The sequence below is a fragment of the Galeopterus variegatus genome, unplaced genomic scaffold (genome assembly GCF_000696425.1).
Source record: "Galeopterus variegatus unplaced genomic scaffold, G_variegatus-3.0.2 Scaffold2054, whole genome shotgun sequence".
Taxonomy (NCBI): Eukaryota; Metazoa; Chordata; class Mammalia; order Dermoptera; family Cynocephalidae; genus Galeopterus; species Galeopterus variegatus.
The window spans coordinates 115,365-133,800 of record NW_007728165.1 but is presented as its reverse complement, the minus strand read 5'-3'; the positions used below and the strand labels follow the sequence as shown (position 1 = coordinate 133,800).

At 35.3% G+C, this 18,436-nt stretch overlaps 1 protein-coding gene across 1 annotated transcript in view; it reads left to right on the top strand.

The window, feature by feature from the left end:
* TRDN (triadin) overlaps nt 1-18,436 on the top strand; it is a gene marked incomplete at its 3' end in the record, with an annotated part of 179,582 nt that overhangs the window by 95,299 nt on the left and 65,847 nt on the right. The window contains exon 5 of the mRNA XM_008580267.1: nt 10,100-10,159. Within this exon, the coding sequence (XP_008578489.1) occupies nt 10,100-10,159 (60 nt within the window). The remainder of the gene's footprint in view (nt 1-10,099; nt 10,160-18,436) is intronic.

Genomic DNA, 18,436 nt, shown 5'->3' with positions numbered 1-18,436 from the left:
CTGCCTGACTCGTTTCTCTTAATATTATTCTTTCAAGGTCCATCCATGTTGTTGCAAATGGCAGTATTTCATTCGTTTTTATAGCTGAGTAGTATTCCATTGTGTAGATATACCACATTTTCCGTATCCACTCATCCGATGATGGACATTTGGGCTGATTCCAGCTCTTGGCTATTGTGAAGAGTGCTGCAATGAACATTGGGAAACAATGTACCTTCGACTTGATGATTTCCATTCCTTTGGGTTAGGGTTAGGGTTAGGGTTAGGGTTAGCATTTCTAATAGAAAGTAAAAACATTTGGAATTGTAACATTTTACTTTCTCAAAATTTTCAATTATAATAATTTTAAATTTTTTGAGAGTTAAATTTCTTGAGAGTTATCTCATAAAGAACAGGTATGATATCATCCACCGCCACCTTCTATAATATACAAAAGTTGATAGCTCATAATTATGGCTAAACATTTATTTTTTCATGTGGTATATATTTATCAAGTGTCTAGTGTATGCCAATTATCATGTTAAGCTTTGGAAATGTTATGGGGAACAAAATAGACATAATTCTTGCTATGAAAAAGAGAAGTAGGTAATAATAATGATTATAATAGTCAATATTCACATGGTGCTTACTTGATGCCAGGTACTTCTCTAAATCCTTCACATTTTAACTTATTTTAATCCTCTTGTAAACCTATGTGTTTGGTATTATTATCAACCTCATTTTATGGATGAGGAAATGAAGTTCACACAGCTAGTACGTATGGAAATTAGATTTGAATCAGACAAATTGACTCCAATGTTAATTATCTTCAACATTAAGCTGTATTTCAATGCATGTCACAGATGAAAATATTTTGTTTAGATCTTTTAGTAGCTTTTCTATGAATATGTTTTCCTATCAAAATGCACAGTATTTAATTATATGTTTTAGATGTATGACATCTTTAATACAATTATTAAAAAATATTTAGATTATTGCAATCCAGAAATAATGAATAATCTAAAAATATAACTAAGTTTGATTTATTCAACACAATAATAAATTATTCCATATGCTCTTCTGTGTCCCAGCAATTCACAACTCTCTCACATTTTTCTAAAGGTATCATACTTTAGAAAAATAGTCTGATTGAGGAGGGTGTATTTCATTGTTATCTCCATCGAAGAATAAAACATGAAGTCCAGGGTTTAAATTCTTTGACTTCCTTATATGAAAGAAAGTTGTAAATGCATTTAAAGTCTAGCATCATAAAGTTTTATGATAATTTCAAAAGTTTTTAGATTTTGAGTGAGAGATGAATAACTATTTCAAATCTGAGAGGAGACATCTACTTTGCTCTCTGCCTCTCATCTTTGCTCATATCTCCCTGCAAACAACCAGAAAAATGTTAGGAGAAAATCAAGAGTAGTAAAAGAAGAATATACTTTGTATATTCTGTGGAAGTAACTTGCCCTTCTCTTAAATCCTTCCGAACTCATGATACCATTACTGACACCGTAAACACTAGTGGAGTACTGATTCATTCTAATTACTCAAGGTTACCAATGACTCAGTAGAATAAAGATACCCTTCACTGCCTCCTAACACATTGAGATAATTGTTGCTATTTTTCCATGTTGTTTTTTCTTTCATCAGTTCTCAGAATTCAAATTGAAACTTGTAACTCTAAAGACCTATGGATATTGTCCTGTAATTTTCCTTTTTTGTTGTGTCTTTATCTGGTTTTGGCATCAGAGTTACGCTGGCCTCATAGAATGAGTTTGGGAGAATGCCGTTTCAATTTTTTGGAATAGTTTTTGGGTCTCTATTTCATTTAGTTCTGCTCTGATCTTAATTATTTCTTTCCGTCTACTACCTTTAGGATTGGATTGTTGTTTTTCAAGTTCTTTGAGGCATAGTGTTAGGTCATTTATTTGAAGTCTTTCCATTCTTTCGATGTAAGCATTTACTGCAATAAATTTGCCTCTAAGTACTGCTTTTGCAGTATCCCACAGGTTTTGGTATGATGTATCTTTATTTTAATTAGTTTCAAAAAATGTTTTAATTTCCTGTTTAATTTCTTCTCAGACCCATAGGTCATTCAGGAGCCTATTGTTTAGTTTCCATGTATTTGTATAGTTTCCAAGGTTTTTCTTATTATTTATTTCCAGTTTTAGTCCATTGTGGTCTGAAAATATACTTGGAATAATTTCAATTTTTCAAAATTTTCCGAGACTAGATTTGTGACCTAATATGTGGTCTATCCTAGAGAATGTTCCATGACTGATGAGAAGAAAGTATATTTTTTAGTTGTTGGTTGAAATGTTCTGTATATATCTGCCAGGTCCAGTTGGTCTAACATGTAGTTTAAATCCTGTGTCTCTTTGTTGATTTGTTGGCTGGAAGATCTGTACCATACTCAGACAGGGGTTTTCAGGTCACCCGCTATTAATGTATTAAGGCCTTTTCTTTCTTTAGGTCTAAGAGTGTTTGCCTTATATATCTGGGTGCTCCAGTATTGGGTGCATACATATTTGTTATTCTTATGTCTTCTAGCTGGATAGATGCTTTTATATAGTGGCCTTCTTTGTCTTTTTTAATGTTTTCTGATTTAAAGTCTATATTATCCGATATAAGAATAGCAACTCCTGCTTGTTTTTGATTTCCATTTGCATTGTATATCTTTTTCCATCCATTCACTTTTAGCCTCTGTCTGTCTCTATTTGTGAGATGGATCTCTTGAAGACAGCATATACTTGGGTCTAGCTTTTTAATTCAATCAGTCAACCTGTGCCTTTTTTTTTTTTTGTCTTTTTCTGTGTCCGGCAATGGATCGCAACCCTCAGTGTTGCCCCCGTACCGGACCGGGGACCGGCAGCGGGATTGCAACCCTCAGTGTTGCTCCCGCGCCTCGCTCAGCCAGTGAGCGGGAACCGGTCTGTATGTGGGATCTGAACCCTCGGGCGGGAGCGCCGCCGTGCTTCCCAAGCGGCGCACTATCCAGTGCGCCACCGGGCCGGCCCCAACCTGTGCCTTTTGAATGGGGAGTTTAATCCATTCACATGATGAACATTGATGTAAAAATCCTCAACAAAATATTATCAATCAGAGTATAGCAACACATCAAAAAATCATACACCATGATCATGTGAGATTCATCCCAGGGATGCAAGGATGGTTCAACATATGAAAGTCAATTAATGTGACACGTCACATCAATAAACTAAAGGACAAAGACCATATGATTACCTCAATAGATGCTGTAAAAGCATTTGACAAAATTCATCATCCCTTCATGATAAAGACTCTAAATAAATTAGGCATAGAAGGAAAGTATCTCGATACAATAAAAGCCATCTATGACAAGCCCACTGCCAGTATCATTCTGAACGGGAAAAACTGAAGGCTTTTCCCTTAAGGACAGGAACTAGACAAGGATGCCCACTCTCACCACTTCTATTTAGCATAGTACTGGAGGTACTAGCAGAGCAATCAGATAAAAGAAAGAAAGAAATCACATCCAGATCAGAAAAGATGAAGTCAAACTGTCCCTATTTGTCATGAATACATATTGTCCCTATTTGCCTATAAATACATGATACTATTTATAGAAAAAGCTAAAGACTCTATCAAAAAACTCCTAGAGCTGGTTAATAATTTCATTAACATTGCAGGATACAAAATAAATGTTCTCAAATCAGTTGCATATATATTCTCCAATAAATAGCTAACAGAAAGAGAAATAAAAAACATAAGCCCATTTACAACAGTCACACACACAAAATAAAATACCTAGGAATCAATTTAACCAAAGAGGTGAAAGATCTCTACAATGAGAATTACAAACCACTACTGAAAGAAATTAAAGATGATACGAAATGATCGAAAGACATTCCACACTCTTGGATTCGAAGAATTAACATTGTGAAAATGTCTGTACTACCCAAAGTTATCTACGGATTCAATGCAATCCTCATCTTAATACTAATGACATTCTTTACAGAGATAGAAAAAAAAAAAAAAACTTCAACATTCATGTGGAACAACAAAAGGCCCTGAATAGCCAAAGCAATCCTGAGCAAAAAACATAAAGCTGGAGGCATAACACTACCCAACTTCAAATTATTCTACAAAGCTATAGTAACCAAAACAGCATGGGATGGGCATAAAAATAGGCACTCAGACCAGTGGAACAGAATAGAGAACTCGGAAATCACCCCTCAGGCTTACAGCCATCTGGTATTTGAAAAAAGGAACAAAAACATACATTGGGGAAAAGACTGCCACTTCAATAAATGGTGCTGGGATACTTGGATATTCATATGCAGAAGAATGAAACTAGACATGCTCCTCTCATCATATACTAAAATCAACTCAAAATGGATTAAAGACTTAAGTAAAAGATCTGAAGCTGTAAAATTAGTAAGGAAAAATTTGGTGAAATACTTCAGGAACTAGGCCTGGGCACAAACTTTATGAACATGAGCCCGAAAGCACAAGCAACAAAATAAAAAATAAGCAAATGAGACTATATCAAACTAAAAAGATTCCATTACAGCAAAGGAAACACTCAACAGAGTGAAACAACAACCTACAGAGTAGGAGAAAATTTTTGCTAACTATACGTCTGACAAGGGATTAATATCCATAATATACAAGGAACTCAAGCAATTATACAGTAAAAAAACAAATAACCCAATTAAAACATAGGCAAAGGAACTGAATAGATATTTTTCAAAGGAAGACATACAAATGGCCAACAGGTATATGAAAAAATTCTCAACATCACTAGTCATTAGGGAAATGCAAATTACCACCAAACTGAGATATCATCTCACCCCAGTTAGACTGGCTATAATCAAAAACAATGAGAATAACAAATGCTGGCGAGGATGTGGAGAAAGCGGAACCCTCCCACCCAATTGGTGGGACTGTAAATTAGTACAGCCATTATGGAAAACAGTAAAGAGGTTTCTCAAACAGCTACAGATGATCCACCAATCCCACTTCTGGGTATATACCCAAAGGAAAGGAAATCGTCATGTCAAAGGGATGCCTGCACTCACATGTTCATCGCAGCTCTGTTCACAATAGCCAAGGTATGGAACCAACCTAAATGTCCATCAATGGATGATTAGATAAGGAAAATGTGGTATATATACACTATGGAATACTACTCTTCCACAGAAAAGAATGAAATTCTCCCATTTGAACAACATTGATGAGCTTTGAGAAACTTATGTTGAGTGAAATAAGCAAAGCATGGAGGGATAAATACCATGTGTATTCTCTCATAAGTGGGGACTAAGAGATAAAGAAGAAATGAAAGAAAGACCACAGTAGTGTGTTGGACTTGCAGAGGGAGAGAACGTTCCTAGGGCTACAAAGTGGAGTGGGGAAAGGGCAATGGGGAGGGAGGTCAGGGATAATTGAGGGGATAATTGGGTGGTAACAATTTGCTTTGTACCCCATGAATATTCATAACCAATAAAAACAAAACAAAACATTAAAAAAAAAACTATGGACGGCCTCACACCTGGATTGAGATGCTTTAACCTCTGTGCCTTCTAAGCCACAAACAATCTTTAAGATTTACTGGTTACGAAAATGCCTTATGATTCCAACTAGCATCTGGTTCTGAGACTTAACATCTTTTCATAGACATTGGACTTCCACCTAATTGCAAAGGTGATATATTTGGAGGTGAATAATGACTGCCTTGACCTCATTCTTTGTCCCCTGTATCCAAGTTTAGATCAGGTTTAAGTAAACTGTTACTTAAACAGTGTCATGATGTTAAACAAAGTTTTATGCTATGATGCACAATTGTCATGTTATGCAAAATGTAAGCATTTACTTGTTGATGGAAATTATTAAATAGCTAGAAACTAGTATTGATATAATATAGCAAATTTTACTTTTCTTTGAAGTTTGTTGAAAACCACAGAACAATAAACCTTTAATGGCTTGAATCTTTTAAATTGAATGTTCTAACCTTGTACAAATGGTTCTTGGCTGGAAAGAGCAATTGAAGGTAACAAATCAGGAATCGTCTGTCTGCATATGAGGAAAAAAAATCTTTCTGAAGTCTAAATTGGTAACATGTTGTTACTCAGTTGGACAATAAGCTGAATTTTCATCATTTCCTGGCTAAAGTGCAAGGAGAGAGAACTGATACATTATGCAGAGACCTCATTGGATCCTTCTGATATCTGATAGACATAGACAGTGACACCTGTGATGGAATCCAAACCCCAAAGAAAATGTTGTAATAAAACATGCAGAGAGACATTTAATTTCTCCGTAAGTTTGAATCATCACAAATTAATTTCTTTTGTCTTCTGTTAGCAAAGAAATGTAGGTGTGTGTATGCCTTTACTTGTTTTGCTGTGCTTGTCTATACTTGCCTCTATAAAAATATTTATGGACTTAAAGTGGACTTTCAGCTAAAACGTTAGTTGATGATGTTTCTGCAGAAAAACTGTCCATATAAGTCATCATACTTCTGCTTGTTGTGAGCTGTATAAATTTTTATTGTATGTGTATCTTTTTAAGTATTTGTGAACCCTATTTAGAAGAAAGGTGAGTGGATCTGTCCAGAGGAGTGTGCCTGTCTTAGTTTGTACAAAGCTAAAGTGCAAAATCAGGAAAATAAGAAACTGGGGCTTTTTCCTTGAGTTTGGTCTGAATTGCAGAACTGAGTGTGTCTACTCCATTTATCATTGAGTAAAAGAAATGCTGTAAAATATATTGCCATTTTTTCAGTTTAATTCTCCTTGAGTTTCATTTATTTTTATTTTTGCTTAAGTAAAACTCTTTATGAAGTGTATCCAACATGCAAGTATTTATCTTCCACTTTAGAGTTACCTCCCTTTCATGAATTTGGGAAAGGGTGGAGAGAATAAATTTGCTCCCTGCTTTTCCCTTTCATTGAGTGGTGTTCTTGATCCCAGTCCTTTTGAAATTTGCCTTTATTTGATTTTTTTCCCTCCAGGGTGGATTCCTGCTCAATTCACTTCTGGTTATAATCTAGCACTCATTCCCTTTGATGAGATGTGGCTTCATACAGAGCTAAGAGGAGCCAAAGCAGCTCCTGCTACTACTTCTTTCATCTGTTTTCTGATGTGCAAACTTCCCACCTACTTTGCAGAAAACCTTGCTATGGACCAACATGGACTGTCTAGTTCCACAATCCACTACCTGTCCAAACAGTATACCTCTCAAAATCTAAGTTAGGCTAGGAGGCTCTGACTGGATTGTGCAGGCAGGATGACCTTCAGCACCAATCCTGCAGAAGATTCTTGCTCACCTTAATCCTCCCGTGTGAGTTCTAGAATCTTACCTTTATTCTTTTAAATGGCCAGCAGGTTTCTGTGGCACACACACACACACACACACACACACACACACACACACACACACACACACCCCTACCTCTAAAGGAAAAAAATATTCTAAACAACAATTTTAAGACCTCATAGCATAATTAATATAGCATTTCATGTAATTTTTTAACTTTGAAAATTTGATCCCATGTCTGATTCAAATTAATACCTACTAGAATAAATTTTCCCTTAAACGTACTTCCTTAGCATATCTAGAATCTACTCTAAATCTTTGACATTTTGCTTGCTTTATGAGCTGGAGTTATACAAAGCACCAATTTTCTCCATAGCTTCTCTTGATCTGAGTAGGAGGGAAGAAGCAGAACAGTACTGGCAGGGCAGAATATCAAGCTTGTGTTTTCAGTTCATTTGATAAAGATTTAACCCTGTGAGTGACTCTAAGATTTTAAAAAGGTCATTTACTTCTCCTAGGACTAGACCAGGACTGCCTAGTAGTAATATAACGTGAGCCATGTATGTAATTTAAAGTATTCTAGTAGCTGCATTTAAAAAAGTGAAAAGAAAAAATATGAAACTAATTTTAGTAATAAATCTTATTTAACCCAATGTATCAGTCAGGGCTCAAACAGAGAAGCAGACCCAGTAGGAGAGTATGCAGATACACGTATACAGCAAAAAAAATTAGTACAAAGAATTAGCTTATGTGATTGTAGAGACTGACCCAGCAAGTCTGAAGCTAGAAGACAGACAGTCAGGAGGGGAAGATTGTGGATGGGCCAGCTTGAGCCCCTGGGCATGGACCAAAGCTGTCATCCACAGGCAGAATTTCTTCCCTTGCCCTGGGAAAGCTCAGGCCTGTTCTTAAGACTTTCTAATGGAATCAGGTAAACTCATCCAGATTATCCAGAACCAGCTTCTTACTTAACATCAACTGATTAGTGATTTTGATTACATTTGTGAAATACCTTCACACAACTCCTAGATTAGTGTTAATCTGCATAATTTAGGGTAGTAGCCTAGTCAAGTTGACTCATCAGTAAAACTATCACACTCAGTATGCCCCAAATAATATTTCAAAATATAATTAATGTAAATATTGTTAATGAGATATTTTATTTCTTTTTTACACTAAATCTTCATTATCTAGTGTGCACTTAACACTTATCACACATCTTAATCTGGACTAACATATCATGTACTTAATATGTACACATGTCTGGTGGCTACTGCATTAGACGGTATAGGTCTAAACAGGGACAAGGAGTGATTAGGCTGGTTATTGTGTATTTTTAGAGCAGTGGTTCTCAACTGGGATTCATTTTGCCCAACATGGGGATACTTGACTATGTCTGAAGACATTTTTTATTATCATGACTTGAGTTGGGGGTGGCGGCTGGCATCTAATAGGTGGAGGCTAGGAATACTGCTAAATACCCTAGAATGCAGAGAATGGCCCCACCCCACCCCAAATAATGACCCACCCAATCCAAAAAGCCTATAGTGCTAAGGTGAGAAACCTGCTGTGGAGTAGAATTTGGAGACATTAAGGAAAGATACAAAAAATGATGAGAGAGACAGGAAGGTGGAAGTTTTCTCTGTCCTTTGGAGATCTTTCCTGGCACCTTGGAGAAATATTTTTGGAGATCTGAATGAATGCATCACCTCTTTTATATCTACATGTCCATCTGCAAAGTCAAAGGTGGGAATAGGATGGACAAGTGACCCTGTAAATAGTAAGATGACGAATTAATGAAGAAAATGGCAGGAAATCTTCACGGTAGTGGTTACCTCCTTAACAGGTGAATTAAAGCCAGCAGCTGTCTTTTCTGAAGATATTTAGAGTTTTTCTATGGTTGGTCTTGATTTTGTAGACTTCTGGAAAACTTACAAAAATGCAAATGCAAATTTTCAAATGGAGAATTTAAAATGTGTACAGTAATTAGCACCATCTCAGACCATCTGTGGAATAAAGTTGTGATAAATAAATAAATAAACCTCATTAGCATTTTCTAAGAAAAACCATGTATTTAAGATTAAGTCACTTTTCAGAGGTAGTAATCATATTTGCAAACTCTAATCTCAAATTTACTTCTATCCAAATTAACTGCAAATTCAGAATTAACTTTACTTTCTAAGCCTTGGCAATGTATGTATACTGAAACTAGCAGTAAATTGAATATATTTGTTAAAACCTGATACTTAGAAAAAATATACAACTAACATTCTATGAAATGTGTCATATCTGCTTGCAGTAATTATTAGTTAAATGTAATGCCAAATGCTGATTATAAACATAGCTTAGAGTCAATACTGTTGAAATATATTTCCTATTAGTTGTTACAGTTCATTTCACAAATTCTTAATTTAATATGAAAAACTAAATCTTCCTAAATCTAAATGACATTCTTATTAAGGATTCTTAATTTGTATTGAGAGTAATTGAAATGAAACATAATCATAGTTTGTGATCAATTTTAGCACTGAAAATGGTGACAACCTATCTCTGTTGACATACATTTTTAAGCTTTTTCAAGATAACTATGATTTCAAAATAACTCTGATTTTGAGATAACTCCAATTTTCCCCTTATTTTAATAAATAAGCAATTTATGTAGCAGTGTATTACAAAGACTTTCTGTTTAGACACCAATAAGCTTGTTGTATATAATAATTTAGACTTTGTGGTGGAATTGTAAAGTTGTTATCATAGCTATGGTTTAAATTTTATACTATTTTCAAAGAGTTTTTAAATTATAAATTCTATTTTTTCCTAGAAATCCACAAAGAAAAGACTGAAAAGCAGCAGAAACCTGAAAGGAAAATACAAACCAAAGGTATATGTTTAATTTTACGTTTATTCTTACTTTTTAAAGGATATATATTTTTGTATGTCTATATGGGAAAAAGTTTCATCTTTAGTGTTTTTTGTTTTAAAATATTTGATATTGTTTGAATAAGTGCATTTAATCCTCAGTTAACTTCTGATATAAATGCTTATCAGAATACGTTCAATGATTGAAATCAAAGTAACATTAAAATGTGTGGCAATCTTTGTAATATTTACAACCGGTTTTTACTTAATAAAGTAATACATATATATAACAATATATATTTTGACTGACTGAGAAAATACTTTTTCCTCTTTTAATAAATTACTGTAATAAGTCAGAGCTCAATTTTTTTAACCTGAATTTCTGATGCCATGCAATACCTTTACAAAGTTTGGTGGAGATGTTCAGTCATTTTATTACCTCCCTGAAGCATGTCCTGGCCCCACAGCTTTTTTACACAGCCTCAAGGGGAGACGGACAGTGACAATGTGATGATTAATATCCCTTTCAACTGAACTAAATCCAGTAATGGCAGTCTTACAGCAGAAGCATATTAATAATGGTCAGCATTGTCTTGTTCATCTTACAAGCATCACTTTTCTGGGGGTAACCCATGTAGACATAAACTTTAAAGAACCTTATTTCAGAAAGCAAAGACATTCCAAACAGTGTATTTCCATGCATGCCCAAGTTTTTGATTATGCATGATTTTGGATGACCCAGGGTAAAGATAAAAATCTCATACTCATCATATTTATGCGATACAGACTGAAAATGAAAAAATTTTCCTGGGATAAAAATTATATGTTGTCCAATATTTATTATCAAAAACTGGCTAATGCAAAATTATCTGTGGTAAAATCTACAGTTGCAGATAGTGAAGTTTCAAATAATAGACATTCTAATTTAACTTAAATTACACTAGCATGTAAATCTATATTACAATGCCACGCCATTGTTTTTAAAATACTTTTCATGTACTTCCTTTTCTTGAAGAGCTCAGATCATTCTGCAGTTATGATATCTTTAATCTTAATGTTTGAGTTCATTCCAGATTGGTCAGCCAATCCTTATACAATCAGGGCATTGAAGCTCACTCAATTGAAACCTATTTATATTTGTACTTAGGAAACTAATGTCTTCCTACTGTTCTCTTTCCTTTTTTGGTTCTTAATTCCTTTGGTAAGGGAAATTGGACACAGCTCTTGACTAAGTGAACCATGACTGAACTGGCTATATGCTTCTATCTGCTGGAGGTTAAATAGAAACTCAACTGGTTCCACACGATTGGGGTCTCTGCAGTTTTATCTTGTGGACAGTACTATTAATTTAATAGCAATGCTACTAGAGTGAATGTAGTGATGCAGATGGCACTATTAGCATTTTGGACCTGGCTCTATTAGAATCCTTCTGTTAAAGTCTTTGAGCAGTGGGGTGTAGACTGGGTTTATTAAACTAATGAGTCTTCCATAATTAAAACAGTGAATTTGTTTAAAGTTTAAAATCAATTTCTCAAAGGCTGGGCTGGAGATTAGTAACCTGAATATATTTTTTGAGTAGACCGAATACATTTTGGGAAGGTGAATATTTGTCAAGAAAGAGAAAACGGAGCTGTTTGACACTGAACTGGGCATCAGAGATAGTTTATTTTTTCCACAATTTGTATGTGTGAATGTAAACAAAAAAATTATTTTATTACTTAATTTCCTTTCTGTAATTGAGGTAGAACAATGACTGCTCTTTATTTCCAAATAGGTCAGTGAAAATAAATGATTTATTTATAACTCTTCTTATATGTATGTAAAGATTTTATAACAGTTCTTATATGGAGATAAATACTGCTTTTTGTATGCCCTATTCCATGTCAGTTATACTTATATGTGACAGATAGTTAGGAATTGAAATTGTTATCAAAACATTTTGAACTCTTACAAGAAAAGATACAATCTATCCTAGGTAATAGTAGACAGTGAACAAACCAGTAAATATGAGTCTAAAAATATTTATTATTGTGAAGCAGGTGCCTTTAGGGGGGAAGATAAAAATTTTGGTGGCTGGGTGGTTTGCTCAGTTGGTTAGTGTGTGGTATCAATAACACAAATGTCAAGGCCGGCTGCCCAAAAAAGAAAAAGAAAAATTGGTAACGTTGGAAGCTAGATCATATTCTACTGTCTCTTTCTCTCTCTCTCTTTTTTTTTTCTCCTTCAAGGGATTCATATTGTATTCTAAATATCTTAGGAGTGTGGAAGTAATTGTGAAAGCCCTGGGAGTCTGCACCTAGATGTTTTACTCATCCACTGGAATATAAAAAATCAAAAAACATGTTATCACAGAGAATATATATTTCCAAAACAATTCCATACAAAAATGCTAACTAATCAATTTTTAAAGTGCCAAAGAATTAATCAGTCTTAATTCTGATTATTTTTTCATAGAAAATTAGGTACTTTTTATAGTCATTCACATTAAATAATTTTAATTAATTATATCATGCTAACTTTTATTTCTGCATTGTCCCTCTGTTTATTTTGTTTGCTGTTTTTCATTATGGAAGAATACAGCGGTTTCATGGAGCTAAAGGATAAGATCCTTAACTTGTAACCTGGCAATGAGTACTGATTATGGTTTTAAAGGTATAACCACTGACATGCTAGTTAAGGTTTACCTTTGAACTAAATTAACCTCATTTTTTTTTTTCACATAAGGAAGGGAGGTAGGAATTTATTTTATAAATATAAACAGAATAATACATGTACTTGCGACCCTGTATTGAATTCCTAAAGTAATACATTGGAACATTAAGCTTGCATAGAAAAAACTTGCAACCATAATTCAACATTTCCTAGATTACCAAATGTCATTCACCAAATTGTTGCTCATATAAACGGCCCCTGGTGAGTAGAGAGAAGGAGTTCCCTGCAATAGAGTATTTGTTAGCTTGAAAAATGTTGATTCCATATCAGGGTGATGGTTTCTAATGAAAAGTTTTATAGGGCAAAATGATCTTGCAGAATACACTTGTATTTAAAGCCTAATATTTTAGAATACATTTCTTTAAGCCTGTAACAACTAATAAATATTCAGAAGGAGATCAATAAGGCAGTCTTGAAATTTCAGCCCATGAGAATTTCAGATAAATGGATACTCATTGTGGGTCGTAGAGCCACATGTTAGGTAATAAGAAGTGTTGACCAGTCAACAGTTTGGAGATCCTTTGTAGGCGTAAACAACTCTGACCACAAATGTGTTAAATGGAAACATATATACAGACCCTCTGTAAGTAATTATGATGTTTGTCATTAATAGAAGGTCCCCATCATGATTGTTAAAGAATATTTTTCTGATCCATGGTAACTACTCCGATATGCTTATTCAATAGACAAACTAAGAGCACAGTATATGATTTTGACAGAGAAGAATGTCACCATCATTTTCTCCTACTTTTAGAAAAGTCTCAAATTAACCAATCTAAGTTAGAATCAAAATCTGGTAGCTTCTGGCTATGCAACCTTGGACAAGGTAATTAATCTTTCTTTGCCTCCTTTTCCTCATCTGTAAAATGATGATAACAGTTATGGTAAGGATTAAATGATTATGAAATGAATATATAGAATTCTTAAAAGGATTCTTGGCTAATTTTAAACAGTAATTATCAGCTAATTAACTAGTCCTTTTAATAACTCTGATTAGATAAGTGACAGTCGCTTATTGGTTTCTTATCTGCATTACTTTTTTCTCTATATTTTGTACCACTTAATAGCCACCTGATCATAGGCTGAAGGACTTTAAGATGTGTCATCCTGAGATTCTGTAACACAACGCTAAATTACCTTTACTGCCATGTCATCGCTATAAATGGGCTTCCCTTAAGAAATTGATATCATATGAGTGTTTATCTACTATGTGCTAAATACTATACTTAATCTTTTTTATCTAATATCTTTGGTAGGAATGCCAAATGGCTTATAACAGGTGCATTAGTTTCTTGCGGCTGCTGTAACAAATTACCACAAACCTGGTGTCTTAAAAAAACAGAAATTCATTCTCTCACTGTTCTAAAAGCCAGAAATCCAAATCAGTTTCACTGGGCTAAAATCAGGGTGTCAGCAGGGCCACACTCCCTCAGAGGCTCTAGGGGAAAATCTGTTTCTCATCTCTTCCAGCTGCCAGCATTCCTCGGCTTGTGGCTGCACAACTTCAATCTCTGCCTTCCAGGTCACAGTGTTTTCTCCTCTTCCATCTTCATGTTTCCCCTGCCTCCCTATAGTAAAGATACATGTGATCATGTTTAAGGCCCACCTGGTTTATCCGGGATAATCTTCCCATCTCAAAATCCTTGACTTAATCATATTGCAAAGTCTTTAATGACATATAAGATTGACATTCACAGATTTCAGTGATTGTCATGTGTTTAGGGGGCCTTTACTTAGCCTACTCTCTTGCCCTACACAAGTTTTTAATCTTATCAATGGTAAAATAAACTAGCTACCAGGTAAATTGCTCCAACAACATCCTAGAGTCAAAGGAATAATCAGAGACAGAGCATTTAAAAGGGAAAAAAAGTCTAAACAAAGGGTGCAAGCCAAGTCAGATTTCAGAGAGACTTATTGTTAAGTACAAAATATAAGTATTTACAGGTAGGAACCACGAAATGGCAAAGGTTTTCATGTTTACTGTAATCTGTTCATGGGAGTAAAATAACAGCATCGTCACAAAGATTTTTATATATCTTCAGATATCAGCATAGCAAAAGTAAGGTGTAAAATTATTATGGTTAAGGAACTCAGGTTTATGGGAATTATTCAAGATTTCCTTATTTGGGGGACCAAAACCAGTAAGAATAACTCTATTATTTTGGGGTTCTTTTTCGGCAGCAAGTTGGGCTTTTTGTGGTTTTTGTTTTGCTTTCCTGTCTATGACATGTGAAGAGATTAGTCACATTGGATGTAGGATAAAGTTTTGTATGGCCAAGTTAGTGCCATGATTCCCTTAAAATATTATAATATAAATTCCTCATTAAAAATTCATCTCTAATGTGCATATGTCTAAATTGGATAAAATCTTCACATTTTATTTAAGACATTGAGTAATTTAGGAACCTAGGTGGTCAATTAATTTTGGTATTTGAAAAGGCTGATGTAGAATGTGAAAAGTCACTGGACCTTCTTACACAACTCTCATCTGACTTAACAGAGGTAACTAAGAGACTTCTTTTATTCAATGTATTCAAGCCCATATTAACGTCTATCGCATAAAATGTCTTCATCTATCTGTATCCTTTTTGCTAATAATTGACATCACTATCCACTTAAGCGATTCAAGCTAAAAAACTTGGAGTCATTGTTACCAGTGGTGGCACTCAACACTGACTGCAATTTAGAATCACCTGGATAGCTTTTAAAAATATATATCCATGTGCAGACTCCTTCCTGGGGCCATTAATGTTTGGGAGGTAAGGCCAGGATTTGACCCAAGCTCTCCTAAGGATTCATAGGTAGCCAGAGTTTGATCACTGTCAATTACACTCATAGCTTAGAGTTCAGGGACATCTCGTAATGGTTTCTTTTGACCAGCCAGTGTTTTGAAACAACGTGCAACTGGATGCCTTTAGATGGGGCCTCCACCTTCTGTTTACTACAGTCTGCACAGCTTTCTTATCACCACTGGAATCCATATTTATTTACTACCACATCTATGAAGGTATTTGAGTTACAGTCCCTGCCATACATTTGTTGGTCTCTTTCAGTACCAAAGCCCTAGTCTGCTTGGCCCCTTGTCATATTACCTCTTCACTATAATTTAATATACTTTCTCTCTCTTCTCCCACTGCTATCTCCTCCACAATCATCTCTCACATTATGACAGTCAACTTCTAAATTGATTTCCCAGCATTAACCCCTCAAGTCCATGTCACTTATAAGATTAAAGCCATTTGTTGGAGTCCTGGTAGCTAAAAGATAATAGCCACATGTTCTAGCCTGGCATATAAGACCCTCCTCATACAATAACCCTACAAATTTCCAGCTTTTTGAACTTTACCATGTATCTTCCCTGCTCTGCTACCTCCTCACCAACAATCAGCATACAATATAAGCTTCCCCTTTGTCACCTCCAGCACTCCACCCCACTAAAGCCCACTATGCTGTAGGCAGGCTGAACTGTTGGGTAGTCCCTAAGCAAGCATTGAGGGACGGCTACTGTCTTATAACTCTGTGCTTCTGTATGCACCGTTATCTCTGGCCTCTGGGCCCCTGCTGTGTGATCACTTGCCAGGGTCCGACTTATTTCTTTGATTCTCAGATGGAGTGTCGATCCTTTAAGAGGCCTCTTCTGCTATCCCTCACTGGGGGCATTTAGGCACTTTCTCCATGCGACCCCAGCGTTTACTTTTGACAACACATATTAATTGTGAGTAGATTGATCTAACTCACTGCGGGCAGGAACTGTGTTTGTCTTCATCTTTGTTCTAGGTCAACCTGGCCCCTGACTCAGGATTCTGTGCTTCCTTATCCATGAACAAAGAGGTTCATAGTCTCTCAGGTTCCTACCAGCTCTCAATCTGTGTGCTTACATTAAATTAAAAATCATTCTAAATTCTAACAAAGTATCCAACACATTCAATAAATACTGAAATAATAAATTAATAAATGAATGATTTATTTCTTCTATTTTGTTAAACTCTACTTGATTCCTATAGACAATTTTTGCATTTGACATTTCTGTGTTTATTTTTAAATATATACACATATAATTATTCAACTTTAATTGGGCCATTGTAATGTCAAATTTATTTGGTCAGCAGCAATGAAGAATTTCATTATAAAACAAAAACTATCTGTAGCGTGTAATCTGAAAACACCCACATTAAATCAACAAAAATTGTAATAATACAGATGAAAGCAGTACACATCAATCTGGGTAATTTGAATATGCAAAAATAATTCCACAATCTAATTATCCAGAGAAATAATAATTTATTTTTACTTTTTTTTTCTAGTTTTTTCTTACATGTGGTTGTTTATTATATATTTCCTTGCTTCTTTTGCAATTGCAAATTCCATTGTTGATTTTAGATAACATTTAGGCTCCTATCTAACTATTAAACATGTCGTTTTACTCATAGAAGAAACCAGAAAAGACAAGATTACCTGGTGGTAGACATATAACTAGATGAAAGAACTTGTTCCAAGAAGGCTCCTAGACAAAAAGAGGGCCTGCTAGGCAGTCAGAACAGTAGGTGTCTGCTACATCCACCTGGACTGTCACGTGTTCTGGTGAGGAATTGCCCTCAAAAATAAGGAGAAGTCCACACGGCAGAAGTGTATGCCGACAGCCGGCAGGTGGGCAGCATCAGAGCATGTTAGCTGGTGGGAATGGGAGCTATTCTGGCAGGCAGACAGTGACAATGGAAAAACTGTCAATAGCCATTAGGTGACAGTACACATTAATTTATTCACAGCACTTACTTTGTACCAAACACTATAGTGGGCACTAATATTTCAATGGTAAATAAGACCCAGTCCCAATGACAGATCTGAAAAAGAAAATCCACAGTTATACCACCATGTAGAGAGTACTCCACAGAGATGTCCTAGAGGAGAGATGCAGTTTGAACTCTGGCTGCCTCAGTTGCTCAGTTGCTGAATAGATGACTCCAGTTTTCTGGTAGAGCCTCAGAGGAAGGAATGGTTGTTCAGGTGTGAACTCTGTAACCTAAAATGGAAGACATAAAAGCTAAGTCCTCCAGAGGTCAGTCCTCAAGAAACCAGATGGGAACTTGCCTAAAGGGACACATCAGAAGTCTAATTACTAGTATTACTATTAGTATTAGTAGTTTCCTAGGGCTGCCATAACAAAGTACCAAGAACTGGATGGCTTAAAATAACAGAAGTTAATTGTCTCACGGTTATAGAGGCTAGAAGTCCAAAGTCTAGATTTTCGCAGGATTGGTTCCTTCTGAGAATTGTGAGAGAGAATCTGTTCCCTACTTGTCTCCTAGCTTTTGGTGGTTTACTGGCAATCTTTGTCATGTACCTGAATCACTCCAACTTTGGACTTCATCTTCAAATAGTATTGTCCCTGTGTCTCTGTCTTTTCATATTCTGTTTCCTCTGTGCGTATCTGTCTCTGTGTTCAAATTTGCCTTTTTTATAAAAAACACAAGTCATATTGAATTAAGGAACAGCCTAATCACTTCATTTTAACTTGATTGCTTCAGTAAAGGCCCTATTTCCAAATAAGATCACATTCTGAGATACTGGGGGTTAGGACTCCAACATA